This window comes from Nymphaea colorata, chromosome 13 (assembly GCF_008831285.2).
Source record: "Nymphaea colorata isolate Beijing-Zhang1983 chromosome 13, ASM883128v2, whole genome shotgun sequence".
In the NCBI taxonomy this organism is placed as follows: Eukaryota; Viridiplantae; Streptophyta; class Magnoliopsida; order Nymphaeales; family Nymphaeaceae; genus Nymphaea; species Nymphaea colorata.
The window spans coordinates 7,162,633-7,182,808 of NC_045150.1; the positions used below are offsets into that span (position 1 = coordinate 7,162,633).

Here is a 20,176-nt window from a genome sequence, read left to right on the forward strand (position 1 = left end):
GTCATCGTAGTCATTTTCTTATAAAAGCTACTAAAGAAAAATAAATAAACACATAAAATATGCAAAAGGACGGGTTATTTTGAAGGATTTTCTCCCGTAATTTTTGAATTGCAGGGCAGAAACCAAAAAGTAGGAGCCCCACAAGAAAAAAAAAAAAAAAGAAAGAAAAGCACATGGGTTCCTGCTATTACAAAATAACTTTCTCAAAGTTAAACATATATAGAAACTCAAAGAGAGTGCTGCAAAAGATCGTCATAACTTGAATCACAACTATATGTTGTGAGTTTGACTTGCGTTTAAAAGTACTTAGCTGTTCACAGTAAGATGACTTCCTATTTCGAAATTAATTGCTTATAGTTATCATGCAGATATCTTCTATGGTTCACGATGCAGTTTCGTTTGACAATATTGTTATCGAGCCCTTTTATATTCATTTCAAACCAAGGAAGCAAGGCCTTTTCTGAACGGAGCTTGGATACTTCATTGTATGGTTCTAAATCAACACATACATCAACCAAAGAAAATGTTATAAAAGAAGAATTGCCTCTTGCTCACATGTTGCTCATGACATGACGTGACATGATGTTTTTAAAGATGATGTATGATCAGTGATTTGACAGCATAAAAAAATAAGAAAACAAAAATAAAATATTATTTTCTTATCCCACTTTCAAAGACACGTGATTGCATACCATAGTGCTTAGGTTTTGGACCCATAAAAAATCCTCATGTATCCACATCAACAGTTAAAAAAAGAAAAAAGCACATTAATCACCAAAATGCCCTTCTGATTTTTTTATTTAAACCATTAATTTTCTTATGCATCAAGCATATAAGGGTCTAGAATACAAATATACATAGATCCATACATATGAAAATAAGCGCACTAGGATCTAGGTTTGGCTTTCCTTCGATCAATCCCTTGAAAAATTAAACATTTTATTGCTCACAAACATGTTTAGAAATGTATTCGGGCTTGCATACTTGTACACAGACTACGCAGTCTGACTTCTACAATGCTATGAAACCTCTGGTTTTCATATCAAGAGTATAAGATAGGTGGAAAACGAAATATGTAGAAAACATTTGTTCTTCTTCTTTTTCATAAGGAGCACCGACGCGATATGCCATTGCATGGGAAATCCTCCGATCCACCGTTCTCGTGGCACGATACGCGTCTAAGAATCTGAATCATGAAGATTGAAGAGCCCTTTCCAGGTGAACATGAGTATCCGGAGGGTGGCCGTCGGTTGGAGCTCTCGCCGGCAACACCAACCTGCCGTCGGCACTCCTAACCAGCCCTTTGTTCTCATACTGCTTCCAGTTTGGCGGCAATCCCAGCTCCTCGCTCAAGAAGTCGCAGCTCTTGTTCACCAAAGCCACATCCCTCTGAGTCGCGGACTCGAACTTCATGTTCTTCCCATGGTAGCCGTCGACCAAGTGCAGGTACATCTCCAAGTTATGGTAGCAGGTCACGTCATTCGTCTTCTTCAAGAACGAAGACCAAGCATGGTCCAAACTAAGCTGCATACCCACGTGGGTATACGCCATGGACCGGTGCAGCAACTCGTCCACAACCTTCGCCACCACATTCTTGTCATTCATCATCACGCCGGGAACCTGAGGGACCTTGTCATGAACGTTCACAGATCTCAAAACCTTCACTCCCAATTTCTCGCATCTTTCCTTGAACTTCATGTTGCCCACCCTCGGCCCACCGTAGGTGAAGAGCGTTATGGGTATCTTGGTTCCATCGGGCCTCACGTTCAGACCCTTCTCTGCTATGTCGTAGGCACTGAGCAGGGCTAGCGCCCCTCCCAGGCTGTGCCCAGTAATGGTGATGCTCAGCTCTTCGTCTTCGTCTTGGTAGAGGTCGACCAGCCTCTTCACCTCCGCCAGTATCTGTTCCCGAGCAGAGTACTTGCAGTAATGGCACTTGGACGTGTCATTCGTCACGTACAGGTCCAGGAACCCAGACTCCACCCTTATGGACGAGTCGCTGGTGAACCCGGTGGGCTTGAGGACGGTGACCAGATCCTCGATCCACTCCATCTTGGTGACCGTCCCGCGCCATGAGATCAGGATGTCCCGCCGCCCCAGCCGCTTGATCGCGTTGGCGTCCTCGCTCACGGCGACGTACCCCATCCAGTTAGCGTCCGTGCTCCACGCCTTGCTATTCTTGGAGTGACGGAAAAACTTTCCGATGTTGGGGTTGGTCGAGGCGTAGAGGTAGCGGTTCACCCGGTACCCGCAGTCCGACATACCAAGCTGCTCGAAGAAGGAGCCTTTGTCGAACCGGCAAGTGCCGCAGTGACTCGAGAACTCGTCGGAGTCGAAGGAGTCGTAGCAGGCTTGAGTGAACTCGCCGTAGCGGATGACCTCCGTCCGCAGCAGCGGATCTATGGGGTCCAGCAGCCCGGTCCAATCGTTACACCCTTGGATTTCCTTCCACCTTCCGGCCAGATCCGCGGATCCCACCGCCTTTGGCTCGGGCTGTTGCTTGGTAGTACTGTCTGTCGCTTGAGCTCTAACAGTGCCGGTGCCATGCCGCCGGAGAAACGCCGGTCGGCCGTGGTTAATAACTTGACGGGGAACCCTAATTAGATGATCAGAAGATGTTTTGGGCTTCAACGATGGTGACTGGAACATTGAATGAGATATCGGAGAAGGCACGTGTGACACCAGGGGCTTGCTTGCTAAACTGTGAGTGGGCAGAAACGAAGCCATGAAAAAAAGCAAGAGCACGCTGGTCTGAGTAGAAAAAAGGCTGGTTGGTGGTTCAAGTGGTAGAGAAGGGAAACTAAGAGAGCTTATCGGTGATGATGGCAGGATTGAAGCTGGTGATGAACCAACAGGTGGAGGAGTGGAAGTAGAGCTTGGAATCTTGGAAATGAAGATGATGGTTGGTGGATTTAAAGGCATTATTTTGACATGTGCCAACGTGTTGCAATCTAATGGGTTTCGGTCCGCTCGGGCGGTGGGATCGATCCTCGTGTTCACCCATCAATCATTCTCCTTCATCCGGTGGCTTCCGGGCAACTTCGTGGTATTTTTAAGACCCATCCCATCATCTTGGGAGGGATGGCGGGTCTTCTTTGTTCACCGGACAAGGTTGCTCCAAATGAAAAAAACGTGACAATCTATGAAAAAAATTAAAAAAATAAGATAGAAAAATAAGAAAAACACAAATAAAACGAGTATTCTTTTTTTTTATACTTTAACATATTTTTTTCGAATGACCGGCTTTTAACGTTTTAAACACGCCTTTTTGAGTAGCAAGATTTTTCTGTAGCTACGCTCCAATGCATCAAAATCGTTTTCACCTAACTTCGTACCAGCTGATGGGCATTCGTATTTAAGGCTGAGAGTTCTTGCTTGGAGCAAATAACAGTGAGAAAATGAATTTTGATTTGGACATGTATCTTTTACCACTGCATGTAGCAGTAAGGCAAGCTCCTTGAATATTTTTCCATCTCTTGCTTAGATTGAACATGTGTTGCGGAATCCTATGCAAATAAATATGCAGCCGAATCACCATTATGTCACATAAAATAGCCAAGACCTACTTTATTATGTCAGCTTTGAGCTTAGTTATTTATATATAAGCAACCATATGCTTAAATATGAAAAAAAAATAACATAAGGGCCCTTTTGGCTTGAGCCTGTAGTGAAGATAATATATATAATTGGTGCAAAAGAAAGTTCAGTACAAAAGGGTAGTAAAATCCACTTTTCTTATAGGATCCAATGCATTACGATTGTCTCGTCATTCTTGGCACACGCGCGGCACAAGAAAATATTCGGTAGTTACACAAGATTTCTGGAAGGAAATCCCAAAAGCAAACTAAGAGTGACACTTTGTTACTGTCTCATCAATTTGTGTCAAAAGGTTATAGTATATTCATAGAATACTTATAATTGTGTTTTAAGAATAAGGCTGCACAACAAGTCGAGCCAACTCATGCTCGTCTCAAACTCGTTTGGAAAAACTTTACTGAAACTCGACTCCTTTATAAATGAGTCGAGCTCGAGTTATAAGAACTTGACTCGTTTAAACTAAGCTCCACTCAACTACTTAAAACCAGTTCATCATAGTTGAATTAGTTAAACGAGTTGACAAGTTAAATGAATTTAAAAAAAAAAAAAAAAAGACATGTTCACATAAATAAGTTAAGAAAATCAAACTCAACCTAGATGTTGTATAGCCAGGTCAAGATCTAGCTTGTTCTATGAAGTTCAACTCTTAATTTCTCCTCCTTCTTCATTTGACCTAACCTGTTGGTCTATGTTAATGGTTCTAGCCCATGTCCATCCAGAACCATCTCCACTAAGGTATGATCAAAACTGAACACTATTAATTAATTTTGTTATTCCGCATAACATGATCAGCTTCTCCTACGTTAGAACTTGTCCTCTTTGAATGAGTCAAAACACATTCAAATTGTTGGTTTTAGGATGTCACTTGATGTGTGCAATGGTCTTCAAAATGCTTATGCAAAACATTCTCCCTCACAAATTTTATGCTTGAAAACTCAATTACAAGATCTGAAAAAAAGGGGAGAAGTTGATTGATGAATATGTTAGGGCTGCCTTCTTGTTCATCGATTGGCTTTTGCAGGGAAGCCTGATGATTAAGAGGATCTCATCACAAATATTTAGCACAGTTAATCAAAGTCTAGTCGTCAGTATGATTCTCATAAGTGTTATCTATCTAAACTGCAAATAATGGATGTGCGACTCTAATTGGTGGGTACACCACGATCGTGTAATGAAAGCATGTATCCAAACTCTATAGGGGTTATTGGTACCTCGGGCAAAAAAAAAAAAAAAAAATTGGTAATTATTTAAAATGGTTTGTCTTTTTAAAATTCTTTACTTTTTTTAATTTTCACTTCTGTTTCCACATTTTTTTTTATTTTTGAAATAATTTTGTGATTATCATACACCAGCGTATATAACCAGTTTCTCACGTCGGCTTCGGAATCGTTTTCCTCCGTATCAAATGATGCATGCCAGCAAGGACTTGAAAGGAAGAGTGCGGTGGGTGCATGGGTTCGGCCCTTCACAAGCTACCACGTGTACCTTCCTGTGAGGACAAAATCGTAAAATGCAAAACTTTTTTTTAAATTTTTTCATTTTTGCAAAAAATAGCATGGTCGATCTTTTTTCTAATTTTGGTCCACAGCACGCTTGTCTGAAGCGACTCCTCCTCTCACGTAAACAAGACAAAATTCGTCCTTCAGTTTTAAAAAATATGTGATGTGATTCTTATTCTCTTTAGATGTTGGAAGAAAAGAAAAATTACATTTCTCATTTTATTGCTACTAAAGTTATAAAAGTTATTACCCTTGGCATGAAAGTTTTAAAAAAAGCTAGAACTCATTTTAGGGATTGTGGGGGCAATTGCCCACACCTGTCTCCATCTCTGCCTCTAATCACCGGCATTCCCCTTGCCCATCAGCATTTTAGTTCAGAATTTCATTTACCACTTCTGAAAATCAGTAGTCCGTTTTCCTTTCTTACAAATTTCAAACGGAATGCCTTCTCTTCAAACTGATTGATACTTTTGCTTATGATCTTATTTTGTGGATCACTAGTTTAAGATGAGCAATACTTTGATTTGATATTTGTGAGAGGGACTCCTTGGTTAGTTTTTTCCCTAGACATCCACATTGCACTTAGGTCTGCTCGATGTCCCAAACACGAGTCCGGGCTGGCCCGATTCGGCTTGGATAAAATAAAAAAATATTTTTAAAATATAAAAAAATTTAATATGAAATACATTTCAATAATCACATATATATTAACATTAAATAAAAAATAAATTAAGCCAACTTGAACCCCATCCTGATACATTATCAGGCCGACCTGGGCCGGTTGTTTCAAGCCGGGTATCCAGTACCCATCAGAAACTCAAGCCCTGATGCCGAGACTTAATTGCACTTAAAAGTTCCAAAGTCATTCTAGAATTTCCTCACTACTTTTATGACACATTAGGAAAAGAGGTATGTGTGGGCAAATAAAAACAAAATGATTGTAGTACAAAAAAGAATATCGGTGACTAGTTACACCATATGACGAGAAAAAGGTTATTTGTTTCTAGGTACACCAAATAAATGAGATGAATCCATACTTCTGTTCATGTTTAGCCTGTAATGAACAAACTAGTAGGATTTTCCCTGTTGAACAGTGCGCTAAGGCCAAGGGAAGTGTTGCTATTCATAATGCGAACAGCTTGGCTCCTGAATAGAGTAAAAAGTCAAGCTGAAATCACATCTGGTTTCATATAAAGCAATAAAGCCCTTGCTATTCGCAACCTTAGTTCTTTTATGCATGTGTGTTATTTGTTGTTGGGTTTTAACTTAACGTTTCGAAACTATGGAATAAATATGATCATGTTAGTATCCTCAAAGGGCATAGTGCCCGTGCATACTTAAGGGATCCAAAGTTTGAATCTTGTCATCATTGTCACACTTACTCTCGTGGGCGGAACAATGAAGCAATCACGACACTTGAGTTGGAGGATGTATGATAAGTCCAATTAAGTGTTGAAGCAAGTTTGGACCTTAGAGGTATACTCGTATGACCTTGGGGGTTTTGTGCTAAAAGTAGTTTTCAAAAAAAAAAAACAAATTTTGAAGGGGATTGGTGCAACAATCGGAGCATAGGCCAGTAGGCGGAATGATTCCTGTTTTGAATCCTCGTAGCATCAATTACGGCAGGATGGCAGCTGACCTCAAAGCACCAAAAATAAACTTTGTACCCTAAGCGAATAAGGGGTTGGGTGGAAGCTTCGGCCTTCTACCCTACAGTGAAAAGGAAACCCCACTTACCCAGAAATACACTTAAAAAAAAAACAAGATCATTTGTAGGCAAAAATGAATTCATAACATTTAATTTATGACTTTTATAAGAATAGATTTGTCTAGTGGAAAATGTGATTATTTAGTCTTTCAAGGCATAGTGATTGTCTCTTATTTTAAAAGAAAGGTCGAGGACTGAGATATTTAGCTAGTTATTATTAGTCCTGGGCCATGGGTACCCGGCCCGGGCCCGATGGTGTGGCCCGGATCGGACCAGTCGGGCTCGGGCCAGGCTTGATCTGTCCTTGCCTGGATCTGTTCCATTAATAATTTAAAAAAATATTTTTAATTATTATTTAATTTAACCATATATATTTTATTATTAAAAATATATTTTGTATTATAAAAATTATTTATAATGTAAAAAAAATTATTATCAAACGAGTCGAGCTAGGTCGGGACCCGGGCCAGGCCCGAGCCCAGTTTTCAAGCCCGATTGACCCAACGCCCACTCTTAGTTATTATATATCACTCGCTAGAAGAAGGAAAAAAAATTATGGTTAATGCTAATTTTTTAATTTGGCTATGGCATTACTGGTAACATCTCTTGATATGTGTGTGTGGTGTCTGTATGTGGTTAACTTACTCCTTTATTGGCTTTAGTTCACACCTAAAGGGTTATATGAAACAGAACATCTAGTAGTATGAGGCTAAGGATATATAAAATGCTTAGGCTTTTTCAATATCATTGATATAAAAATATTTTACCTCACACATGATAGGTTACAAATTCACTAAATGCATACTTGTGTGTTAGATTCTGAGTTTAAGAATTGAACTTTAATACCAAATGCTTAATAAGGTGGATTTTTTTAGCCTACTACAAACACGACCTTGAAAAGAGATACCCATCATAGTTAGATCTGTGACTATTAGATCTTAGTTGGATTTTTACCTTTTCAGTGAGCGGAACGTGACAGAAAAACAGTTGAAACTTGAAACTCTTCCTTCTTCCTCCTTCTCTCGAGGTTTAGGAACTCCCTTAACTGAATTTATGATTACTCTCGACAACCTGAGAGAACAGCATCTGCTACCATTTCCAGTCTAGAAAAAATAGCATCTACTGACGACCAAGTTTCTACCGGTCTGCCAACCCGACCAAACCATAGGTTTGCAGGCTTACAAGCAGCTCCTTCCGTTCGCCAGACGAATTGCAAACCAGGTCGGATCGTCAGATCTGTTACCGTACCGAAACGAAAGATCCATCACCGGAAGCGCGGACTCATTGCACGGTGGCATTTTTACGATTGATCAGAGGTATCGATCATTCGTCTCCCATGGTGCTGCAGTCGCACGCGCGAGTGCTTGGTGGAGCGGGTGGAAGGTTGCAATAGCATGTCCGCTTCCCCTTCCGCCACTCTTTGCCCTCCGTCTGTCCGACGTGGTGATTTCGCTCACACCCCCTGCTATTGGTTGGTTACTCTCTTCGTGTCTCCTGAATCAATTCCCCGTCCGTTATATTAGTTGTGACCTCTGCTTTGAACAATTTACGGAAGATAGATACATCTCTGTCGGTTGATGAGAGGTGATGGTCCGGTGTCTGTAATCCCTAGCTACTTTTGATGGTCCTGCGTAAATTTCTGGCCTGTGTTTGAAGTTTTCTGGGTATGGATTGTTGTTAGTCAGTAACACGATAACCCATTTTTCCTTGATCTGAAGGCGATGGATGCTGAATGTTCGCCCACATTGATGTTCATGGTAGTCGGTTATTTGATAAAATTAGGAGAAGAAGATCGCCACCGAACTGAGTTCCCCATATCAATTTATTTTTTGGCTTGATCATGGATGCTAGCAAGTTACAGAATGGGGGCTTATCCGTTTCGATGGTTGTGCCACCAATTTCAAACTTACTTGGCGCAGATCAGAAAACTGGGTCTTTCGTAGGTTCTACCGACCTTGATGTTCTGGATTTGTCAAAGCTATTATCAACTTATCAGCCGATTAAATAAAGACGGATACATCTTCTCCTTCCTGTAGAGAAGATGCGTGCGACGGAGTTCTAGCCTAGATATTGTGGTTCATGAGTAATCATGAGACACCATACTTCTTTTATCGTCGCTTTTCAAGTGAATATTTTGGGTATTTGAGAAGATCGTGCGACATCTAATAGATTCGGAGTAGATTTGTCGCCTTAGAAGGATCTTTGTCTTCTTAACTTTTTTAGATTTATTAGAACTTCGTCTTTCTGACTATGGTGCTATGGAAAAAAAAATGATATCTGGGCATTATTCCGTAAAAGGACTGCATTGTGAAAGGCCATATCTGATTACTTGTTACATGCTTTCGAGAGAGTGAATAATGTTTATTGATCTATTCCCCCCAATCAGAAATGCTATCCTTTAACGTATATGACTGGAGCATAAGAGATTTTATTTCCTCTATGTTACATTTTAAAATGGCTGATCTTGGAATTTAGAATTTTTACGCGATAATTTTATGGCCCTTGTGGCATTCTTGGTTCTCCTGGGATACACTTTCTACCTGAGTTCATTCTTCAGTTGATGCACGTGACCAAAATTTAGCCAATGGTGTCTGCCAAATTGCCGTTGGCACTATGTTTGAAGTTTCAAACTATTTTTCTGAGACTATGTTGATAGCCTTAATAGCTTTAACTAGCTATATGCTAGTTTTGAAAAGATTATGCTAGCCACCATTAAGAAAATATAAATGTGAGAATAAGAAAAGAAAGGTGACTTATCAACCTAGTGAGTAGTTTCAAGTTTGTATCCTTTCCTATCATGTCAATCTGTAGTATAGGACAGACAAGACATATTCTTTAGCCCTGGCATTTTAGAAATCATGCTAAAGGATTAACACATTAAAGAAAATCCGTGTATGTAAATTTCATTGGCAGAATAGCCTGTAGCACATTAGTGTACAATATTGATGTGGATCTCTTTGTTTGGATACTACATTTTCCATCCATATCTGCCTCCTTCCAGAATCTTTGTGTGGATTGCCTACTTGGTTGCTCTTTCCTAGAACTGTATCTTCTGATTGTGCATATACTGTATGATATTAGTGTTTTGTGAATATAGATGTAACTCCAACATAATTAAGATATCGAGGTTCAGGCTTTTGCATTCCTATTTTGTTGGTGCACCATTTCATTTTACAATCTTTAAAAGTCTAACTTCATTTACATTGAGTAAATGCACGATATCCAGAAAATATTAGATGCAGTCTCACAATGTTGCAATAATTCTTAACCCTGGTCTGTTCCCCCTGCATGTTGATATCTATCTACTTTCTTACCCTGACATGTAATCATTTGCACTTCATTAAACTACTGTGCAATTGGTATATTTGTGAAACACTCTGTCTACTTGCTCGGATCACATACATGCTGAATGTTTCTTTATTATCTTTATCTTAGTGCTGATTTAAAGTTTTGGCAACAATACTTATGCTTTAAACATTTGATGATGTAGTGAGGAGAATGTCTACTTACTTTGCAAGCAGTTGTGTACTTCTGGATTGAGTGGTATAGGAGGCATGGACCTTTTTGTTGTTTTCATATCTAATGACAGAAAACAGGCATGTATCTGCTTCATATACACCCTTCCTTTCCTCTTTATATGTTCTAGTGATTTTCAAAATAACGAACAAATATGGAAATTGATTTTGGCATCAGCTTGCCAGTTATCCAAACTGAACAGCATTTAGGTTTCACAAAGTGCCGTTAATTTGTAGACCTTGTTTGGTGGACAGGGATATGCTGAAATGGATGTAATTTGATAAAAAAGTAGATTCTACCCTCCTGGTTTTAGGTATTTTAGCAAAAATTCTTACTGGGTGATATTTACACCAATATTAAATGGAAGAACATGTGTGCAAGAATGTGAAATACAATGCTTGAAATGCTAAAACGTGTTCTTTGAATTGAATTTATCATCCATGTGAGATGGCTTCCAGCACCTGTGCTAAATTATTTAATTCTAGAAACACAGTTACATTGTCTAGTTTGCCTTTTGATTTGTCTCCAGAGAGGATAAGTTTTGTTGGATTCAAATGATATATGCATGAGAAAGGGAGCTAACTGAATCTAGATACCAGTGTTTGCATTTTCAAACATTCAAACCTTCAACCATTTGTGTGGCGTTCATCTTCATGGAAAAATCCTTAACCAGTTTGTGTTACCTCTTTAAGTTGGTTTCTTATGAAAGTTAACCTCCTCAGGTAAATATAGTTCTTATGGTTCTTACAACTACTTGCAGTGGTATCCACATTTGTACGTCACAAAGTTGATGAAAAGTTTTGCCAACTAATTGAAACCATCAATTATGTAGCAGCTCTAACAAATGTAAAGCCCTTAAAATTTTGATCTTATAGGTACCATTATGGCATCAGCGGGCAAGTGTAAGAACTGATGGACTTGTTCTATGGGATTACCATGTAGTCTGTATTCAGGTAAGCAGATTATTTGCATTCGAGTAATAACACTGGCTGACAATTTTTTGTCCCACCTGTACTAGAGGTGTTGGATGATTATTGCTAACTATTAGCTTTACTGTGTTTCCATTTGAGGTATGTTTATTTGAAAACAGACAAGTGGAGAAGGAAATGCTCTTGTCGTATGGGATTTGGATTCAACACTTCCCTTTCCTGTTTTGTTGGCCCAGTATGTGTTTGAAGCCATCCAGCCATCTGCTCAATTGTATCCAGTCTTCCGCAGGCAAGTAACTCATTTGTCTCTTGTAGGATATTGGTCTTCCTTACGATGATATTTCTGGTCCGATTTGTATTACTGATAGGTATACAAATTTACAAAAAACCTTCATGCCTGGGGAGAAGGTTTTCCCATTGTAGCTGTAATACATATATCTACTTGGAAAGGGATTAATTGTACGCCTTTTATGCTCCATGAACGAGGTTGTTTTCCTTTTTCATTGATTATTTTGTTAGAAAAGGAAATGTTTGGAATCCTTCTTGTAGAATTACTCATGAGAACCTTTCTTTGACATAGTGTTTCTTCAAGTGGGTCTATGTGGGCAAAGATTCTCTATATACGGGGTAGGGAAATATGAACTTGATCAAATTTTGAATATTGAGGGCCTGTTGTGCATCTGGAAAGCTATGTTACATAGGTAGGGGTACAGACATTTTCAAAAAATTTGGGTGAGGGGGTACGGCCGTACACACACGCGGACATATATATATGTATATGTCAAAAAATTTCAAAATGAATAACATATTCACAAAACACAGTATGGAAGTAATTAACATACAAATATATTAGCTTTCTTGATTCTCCGTCGCATCATCAAGATTAGAAGGAACAACAGGTCACGCTTTTAAGATATATTGACATCGCTATAGTTATACTTATGGCTCACATTATTATCGAAGAGTCAAGTTATAGAGAAGGAATGGATTTTCAAAACATTGTATGGAAGATTTTAAATGAAAAGTTGTGAGGAACTATGTACAAGAAAGGTTTAGAGTGAAGAAGGAAACAAGAAAAGAGGAGGATTTTTAATTTTCAACTCAAAAACTGGAAACTTTGGACTTGGTGGGTCTTTCTTCATGAAGTAGAACTATTGAATCATATGAACAGTGTGGAAGCTAAAGCTGCTGGCCTTGCACACTTGACGGTTACTTCATATTTTCATATGTTTCACAGTCCTTCAAAACTTGGTGTTTTTCATCACCCAAGTTTATACCAATTTCAAAAGATAGGTATGTACGTGTAAATGTGGATATAGGTGCAAGCATGGGGAGTGAAGCAATTGTATATATATATATATGTGTGTGTGTGTGTGTGTGTAGAGAGAGAGAGAGAGATCAAACATTGTAAGGTTGACCTAATTAATCTATTGTATCAGTATGGCTGATTGCATACAGTTGTCAGTCATAGCTGGCAGTTGACTTTGGTGAGTCAGAGGAGCATCAAAACACGCTGCTGGGGCGACATGGGTACTGATTAATCTCTGTCATACTTTGTCATAGATCTCATTCTTAGCTAAACGGTGGCATGGCCTTCTTTTGAATACCTCATGTCATTGCTTTTCTCATAAACCGCATTATTGCCTCCCCTTCCATGCATACATGCACACACATTATTGTGACAGTTTTTGCTGCATACTGGAATTATCTCAATACACTTCATAATCAGTTTATTTTTTGTTTTTAGGCTTTTCAGAGTGGTGCATGCTCCACTTTTTCTTCATCACTTTGCATCTGATCGGCGACACATGAAGGATGCAGATGGAAATTGGATTTCACCTCCTCCAACATCTAACCCTATTGTTGGTGTTGGTACGTATTGGAACTAGATTTGAAGTTTTTGTCTGACATGGTGGACATGAAGTTGGATGCTTAGTAGACTTTGGGTAGCTGACCTAACATTGGCTGGCCTTGAACTGTGTCTGCAAGCCAAAAACCACAAGGATTTAGGTCGTGTTATCACCCAGGAATTTCGATTGCGCTTATATCCATCATTGTAGGAATTGGGTTCAAGCTTTCCCCAGCCCCTTTTCATCAATGGACTCCTGACGTATACGAAGGAGTGCGGTTCGTTCGACAAATTCCTACCTCTATATCTATCTCTTCTCAGAGATGTTTGAATTTTTCAAAACTCCATAGACATGCAGAAGAGAAATGCTTTCCCCACTCGTACCAAGACATAACTTTTACCAAAAGTTGATTGTGATATTTTTGTTCAAATAACAATTAAAGTGAAGCAGGGTCAAGAATAACAAATCTCTTTATGTAGTCAACCAGCCACGCTTGGTTGTGGGTCCGGTTGGTTTTTATTGACTATATATCAAGCACAAAAGCAGCTGATGGTTTCCATTACTTCTCTTAATAGTCAACTGCATCTCTTGGAGGAGTATGCAGATTCCTCTTGGAGCCAATCGTATCCATCTGTCAGGCCTTTTCTATGGCCTGCCAAGTTCTAATAAGCCTCAGATACTCACATCTAGTAACCTCTTGTATGAAACGTGTGTGCTTACTCATAGATAATGGACATTGAGTAATTATTTGTTTGTTTTAGTTTCTGAGTTCATGCTTTTGTGTCATTCAGATGGTATCCTGAACAATCTCGATCAGTACATGACAATTCGCACTGAGGAGGTTGCAAACACAGTACAGGATGCATTGCGTAGCGTATTCTTGCAGCCCTTAGGTGTGGTGGTTTCTGAAACACAGTTGGAAGAGTTCTTCACAAGAATCCCACTTCACCAACCTAGTACTAATCAGCTACTGGAAACCAATCCTCTAGGATAACGGAAGATGTTTTTTGTGATGTTAATACCATACTTTTTGTAACGTCAAGTATACTTTCTGTTGAACGAAAAAGCATTTCTGATTGAGCAACTTGGCAAACAAAAAAACGCCTACCAAAAAGGGGAGTTCATAATATTATTTAGTTTTCGATCTTGAGGAAAAAAGTACCCTTGCTGCCAGATGACGTATAGATCGGTACAGATTTCTCGTTTATCGGAGTTACCATGAATGCACGAGTAAGCTTTCACAGTCAATTTGGGACTAACAGGTTCATCACGTGCATATTCTTGGCCTTTCGAATTTTGATTACCCACAATCTTGCGACATAAAAGGTTACCACGTTGCTCGAGGAAACGCCAGATTTATGTAAAATGATGCCTTCCATGCGAAGGATCACAAGAACCGCTTCAAATTCGAACCGCCGCACAAGCTACTCCAGACCACGTAACTCGAATTATGCATTTACCACAGGAGGGGGGAAAAACGCTGAATCATTTACGTAGCATCAGATTGACTTCACTTGCTTACGATTTGTCCAACTGCAAGCCTAAATTGCCTCAAGAGTTTCTCAATTGCACGTCAATTTTTTTCTCTACATTTCTCCAACCCAAGCAACAAGGCTTGTTATAGACTACGGAGAAGTTTAAGCCTAAATCGCCTCCCGATGGCACGTCAACTTTTTCTTTAGATTGCTCCAACCCAACCAACAACCATAAGTTTTTAGAGGATCAGCATTTTAAAATTTCAGAATTCTTTGGCACAAGGTGAGACGCATATACTAGCTTTAATCAAGCACCGAAACAAAATATCATCTTAGCTCCAACTCTACAACCCCATCTCAGTAACGATCAATGATTGTTATACAACAAGCTCAATATTCAAGAATGAAGATAGTTTCAGGATGCTATTCTATTTCTACAACATTTCTTTTCGCAGTTTGGGATCAGTAAAGCATCAGTTGCTGCAAGAAATTATGAATCAGTAGGTAAAGAGGCCGCTTGTCCCTTCTCACATACATAAATGTAGTGAGATTCAGGATCTTCTAGCGTGAAACCTGGTGGAAGCAAACCATCCTCCGTTAGTGGGATAGGTTCCAAGATTGAATTAGGGGAGCTGGTTGAAGGAATCTCAAATCCAGGTCGAGCTGCAATATCCAATTTACAGCAGGGTGTCAGCATCAGCTTCGGAATATCAGATACAGAACATGGTCTAATCACCTTTACAATACCAATATGCATGCAGACTACAAGAAACACATAGATAGTACTACTTTAACGTCATGAATTTCCAGCCAGGCGTGAAATCACAAAAAGGTATCCCCATAAAGGACATCAAAGAGAACCTTGAATTGGCACCACACTTTTCTTACTATGTTGACTATGTGATGCAGCAACAAAATGGAGTAGAATCAGGCTCCCAATAAAGTCCTGTCATGCCAAGGAGACAACTTAGGACCCTACGCCCTCATAAGTTTACTCCTGCCAATCAGACAATGAGACAAACCAGCGGATGATATGTGTGTCCCACCGTGTGATTTGATAGAGGCTGGTAGAACACCAGGAGAAAATCCTCGCGGGATGCAGTTTGTGCAAGTGGCAACAATAACACAGTCGATTCCACAGGAAAACTTGGTGGGACATGTCTCGTTGTAAGAGAACGGAGGTGCAGTATGCAAGTCAAAAGCACATTTATGGTCAGTAAGAAAACTATATCTGTATAAGCAATAATCAACGCCAGCAAAAAATACTAAACCCGACCATGTTTAACACGGATCAACTATGTCCGCAAAAGTGGTTTCATGGTAATTTTTCATTCCGACACATGACACTTGCAATATATATGGTGTTCAAGTGGCAAAGCTAACCTCTCCAAGTCAAACTTAAAAGATATGTCTTCATGAACAACTATTGATTGGGTTGGGTAATGATATAGTCCATACATACATATTGGCCTGGCGTGCACATCGACAACTAGTGACGAATCATAAACCCAGATAAAAATTAAATATCTTAGTCTTTTTAACATCCAAAACTTTTAAAGATTGAATATTATTAGAACTCCATGCCTTCTTGCATGGGGTTTGTTCTTTAGGGCCCCGTAGGTGCACAGGTAGCATCAAATAGCGGCTGGGTTATCTAGGTGCCTAGGCAAGATGTTGACTGGCAAGTAACAGGGTAATGTGAACATAAGCCAACTTCGGTCTAGACTTGAAGCCACCGGCACTCCTCAACAGTTTTCGTCTCGTTAAAACAACTTTGCTGATTTTGCTTTCCGTAGACAAGAAAGTTATTCCTATTATTCCTAAGCATTGACATTAAGTTGAAAACTAGAAAGGGAAGATTCTGTTAACTTTCATGACTAGTTTCATGTGTTCCTTCCCTTTTATGGTCATTTTCACTTCCTAGAGGTACTTGTTTGATCTTGATTTCATGTGACGGGCCTTTTCCCCACAGAGACTGAATTGAATACCAATGTTGGGTTCACTCGTGAAGCCCATTTACTTCCACACAAAGTTGGACCTCCCTCCCTCAGGAAGATGCCCTTTCATAGAAAGATACCTAATCCTGTTCTAAAAAAGCCTCTTGTCAACCATTCAAGCTATTGAAACTTGTTACAAGGGCATGTAAGTTTTTAAAATGTTTATGCAAATGTCTCCAATTAGCAAAGTTAGCTGTTAAAATAAACCTCCTGAAAAAGAACTTACATATAATGTACAGTGTGATCTTCCAATTGTACTGTGGCCGGTTCAAATGAGGCATTCTGACTGTTGGATCACCATAAGTTATCTGCATAGATTGCCAGAGCTATTAGGATGGGTTAATTACAAAAGATCAAAACAAATGGCAGAGGATCAAAGAAAGGAATTAATGAGAATACCAACATATAGACGCCTCCAGGCTTAAGAAGCCTATTAAGTCCACATGAAACAAGGAAAGGAAGTAGTCAGGCAAAGGTAAGGTCATAATGTTTAAGAAAAAACACAAACTGAAAAAAATGGAAAAGAGCCTATTGTCCACTCTAGTGTTTACAATTATGATGGAACTCCTGAGGTGACAATCTAAAACCTGCTTACTTCCCCCAGCATGCTGGCCGCATTAGTAGGAGCATTGTAGCCACACTTGGAATGCACATTTAAATAAATGTCAGAAAATTTTGCCAAAAAGAGATATATAACAATTACTAAAATATTGAGACAAGCGTCTTACCATCAAAGAATCGAGTGTTCCTGCATCAAAACTCACAACCATAATGAGATGCAAATTAGATAAAGCAATAGTAATTTCATTAACTATGGTTCCCAATATCTGGAACCTTTTTCAAATTTCATGAAACATTCATATATGATATACAAGAAAAATTACCTTTATCAATAGCACTATCAAATGATTCATCAGAAAAGAAACTCATGTCCGTGACATCCATTTCCATATCTAGCCATTGTGTCAAGAATATTGCAAATCGAATGAAATTTCAACAAGCATCAATTTTACATTGCAACAAAGGGACAAGATTGAATCTCTTCTGTGGATACATTCCAGCTGAGTTACCCGCTCATTCTTCTTTTTCATCATGTAAATTGCAACAGACGAGATGTCAATATTCATTATGTACTCGTACCCGTCCTTTATCATATCTTCTGACATGACTGCAAAAGCAAAAAATTGGAAATACAAAAACCTGATGATCAGCACACAAATCCAGCGGCGGACATAAGAAAACATACAATATGCAAAAGCTTGCTAGATAAAGACTTCCCGTTCAATCTTGAAGTAAATTAATGCCAATGCATACTAAGGATGCAAAAACCAAGGATGTCGATACCTAAATGAAAAATCAAGAACCTAACTGTCACAGAACCATTACTAGACATAAGCACCACTTTTCAATTTCTCAAGTTTTTCCCTATATAGTTCAAAGTGCAAATGGTGGGTATAAGTCCGTTTCTTCCTAAAATTCAAAAATTAATAGCGACAGTTACATCATTTCCATCGCTGCTCAAAATTTCAATTACCTACAACGAGAATTCCCTCAAACCGCTAATATATGATCACCTACAATTAAAGGGGCATTCATTAAAATGTTCTCCAGGAGAACTTCGCCGGAGTTAATTGAAAATTTATTGACCGAAAACATATCAAGATTTATAATTAGGCTCTCCTATAATCTAAATAAAAATTCTCACATAACCCATCGAACAATTCATCAAATCGTCCGTGTATGAAGGAAATAGCTAATGGGTGCTGACGAAAATCCAACGCCATAAAAAAAAAACTCAAGACCGCCAACGTTGATTCGACGAGCTGGAAGCCTGGAACAACGACCACCCCTAGAGACGGGATCAGGGAGAAGGGAAAAAGAGGCAGGGGCTGAAAGAAGAAGAAGAAGAAGAGGGGGAAGAGTAGCAGAGAGTACCAGCGGTGCCGCAGCCGAGCATGAGGAGGCGAGAGGCCTTGGGGATGTGCTTGTTTACGAAGGGCTGAAGGGCAGAGTATCGCTGGTACCAGTCGTAGGGCCTGACCTCCTGGAGGTAGCGCCCGTCCCAGTAGAGGGCATCCCCGTAGTTGTAGGTGTTGCAATTGGTAACATCTCTGTGCGCGTACTCCCCGCCCATTCTCTCTTTCTCTCCCTCCTTTTCTCTCTTTCTCTCCCTCCTTTTCTCTCTCACTCTCTCCCCGCACTATTCACGCTCGTCCTTTACGCTTTATATTGTATGCACAAATTACATACAGAGCCCGCTTCGGCCCCTCGAGATGCCTGACCATTTTCTAGTAGCAAAGGTAGTTCATTTTCTTCCACGATCTTGTAAGTCGTAACGATGACTGACTTTTGGAAAGCCTTGCTCCTCTCCTCTCTGAATTTATTGATGAAACTCGTGTCTCTATTGTTAAATGAAAGATTTAGCAAAGACCAGTGTTACTTGGTTTGGTCCCTTCGTCACGGTTAAATGTAGTGACATAACATAAATACCCACAAGAATCAGCTTCTTTTATCATTTAATGTCGTTTTAATTACAGTTGGTAGGTGGTCTATGGATGTCAATGGTCAGTATGTTGCGCCTATTCAACTTGAATACCAACCCGGTTAGTTGGATTTGCTAAAAGGATATAGATTCGATTGGTAGTCAAATTCTGAGTAGGTGTAGAACTTTATTGGTGAATTCAGTGGGTAGATAGAAAATTTCATCCTAAAGCAAAGAAAATTTTCATTTCCTCCATGTCCCAAGACAAGGGAGCAGTTGAGAGAGCACTTGGGGGTGTGACAGTGACCTATGAGGCGGCATCCAGGCCATAAATATTCCAAAATAGGCTATACCAACTTAATGGAATGAATTGGTCAAAAAGTTGTACCAATCTTCATTAGTTGAATTCTTGAGAAAAAGTTTCATCCATGGGGTTAACCATTTTGATAATCTGTCAACCTCCATTACTTCATGCCTAAAATGAATTCAAGAACCGAGGTAGGTGTGGGCATGGTAGTCCCACAAAGTATTTATTTTCATATTGAAATTTTATGTGTTCCTCATTTACATATAAGTGCCCTTTAAAAGTTCTCGCTTATATAACTAGTACACTTAAACCAGAGTTTTCTGGCTCTGCCCTTGAATGAATTCTTATGCATCCAACGATCTAAGTAAATGTGGTCAATATAAGCAGAGGAAATCGCAAAGATTGTGACATCGAGGCTCCCTAGATTGCCCAATATCTATTCTTTTAGAGGCGGTTTGTCATTAGGAATACCATGTGAGCATTCCATAAATCTGTTCTATAATTAGAATAGACACATGAAACAAGTGAACAAGTGTTATATAAATATGTTCTAATTTTGAGTCAGATTCATGAAACAATAACATGTTTCTAATGTCAAACGACCCCTGAGGTCTCAAGTACAAGAAGAATTTCTGGTACAAGTCCATTCTATCAGGCTCCACATGCCAAACTGAAAATTCATGGCCCGCAGCTTCCAACCATGAACGCCTGTTGGCGTTGTGCTTCGGGTATAGGAAGCCATGTTCTACATCGCTTGCATTCCTCATGCCAAGACTCCAACCCCTCTTCAACAAGCAAAGAAAGATTTACCGCCTC

At 39.5% G+C, this 20,176-nt stretch overlaps 3 protein-coding genes across 3 annotated transcripts; 1 reads left to right on the forward strand and 2 right to left on the reverse strand.

Annotated features, from left to right (window-relative positions):
• Positions 1 to 922: 922 nt before the first annotated feature.
• On the reverse strand, positions 923 to 2,937 carry LOC116266540 (phospholipase A1-Igamma1, chloroplastic-like). The gene has a single exon (XM_031647777.2). It carries the CDS (start codon positions 2,920 to 2,922, stop codon positions 1,192 to 1,194), a length of 1,731 nt encoding a protein of 576 aa, XP_031503637.2. The 5' UTR covers positions 2,923 to 2,937; the 3' UTR covers positions 923 to 1,191.
• A 4,816-nt stretch (positions 2,938 to 7,753) lies between these two features.
• LOC116267308 (protein N-terminal glutamine amidohydrolase) lies at positions 7,754 to 14,179 on the forward strand. Its single transcript, XM_031648985.2, has 6 exons — positions 7,754 to 8,275; positions 10,295 to 10,400; positions 11,196 to 11,273; positions 11,411 to 11,538; positions 12,997 to 13,121; positions 13,891 to 14,179. Exons 1-6 carry the CDS (start codon positions 8,199 to 8,201, stop codon positions 14,091 to 14,093), a joined length of 717 nt encoding a protein of 238 aa, XP_031504845.1. The 5' UTR covers positions 7,754 to 8,198; the 3' UTR covers positions 14,094 to 14,179.
• A 727-nt stretch (positions 14,180 to 14,906) lies between these two features.
• On the reverse strand, positions 14,907 to 18,962 carry LOC116267262 (uncharacterized). Its single transcript, XM_031648889.2, has 8 exons — positions 18,507 to 18,962; positions 17,626 to 17,739; positions 17,456 to 17,524; positions 17,300 to 17,319; positions 17,159 to 17,211; positions 16,971 to 17,001; positions 16,798 to 16,879; positions 14,907 to 15,237 (listed from the first exon to the last, which is right to left on the reverse strand). The coding sequence occupies exons 1-8, from the start codon at positions 18,703 to 18,705 to the stop codon at positions 15,065 to 15,067; spliced, it is 741 nt and encodes a 246-aa protein (XP_031504749.1). The 5' UTR covers positions 18,706 to 18,962; the 3' UTR covers positions 14,907 to 15,064.
• Between the last annotated feature and the right edge of the window lie 1,214 nt (positions 18,963 to 20,176).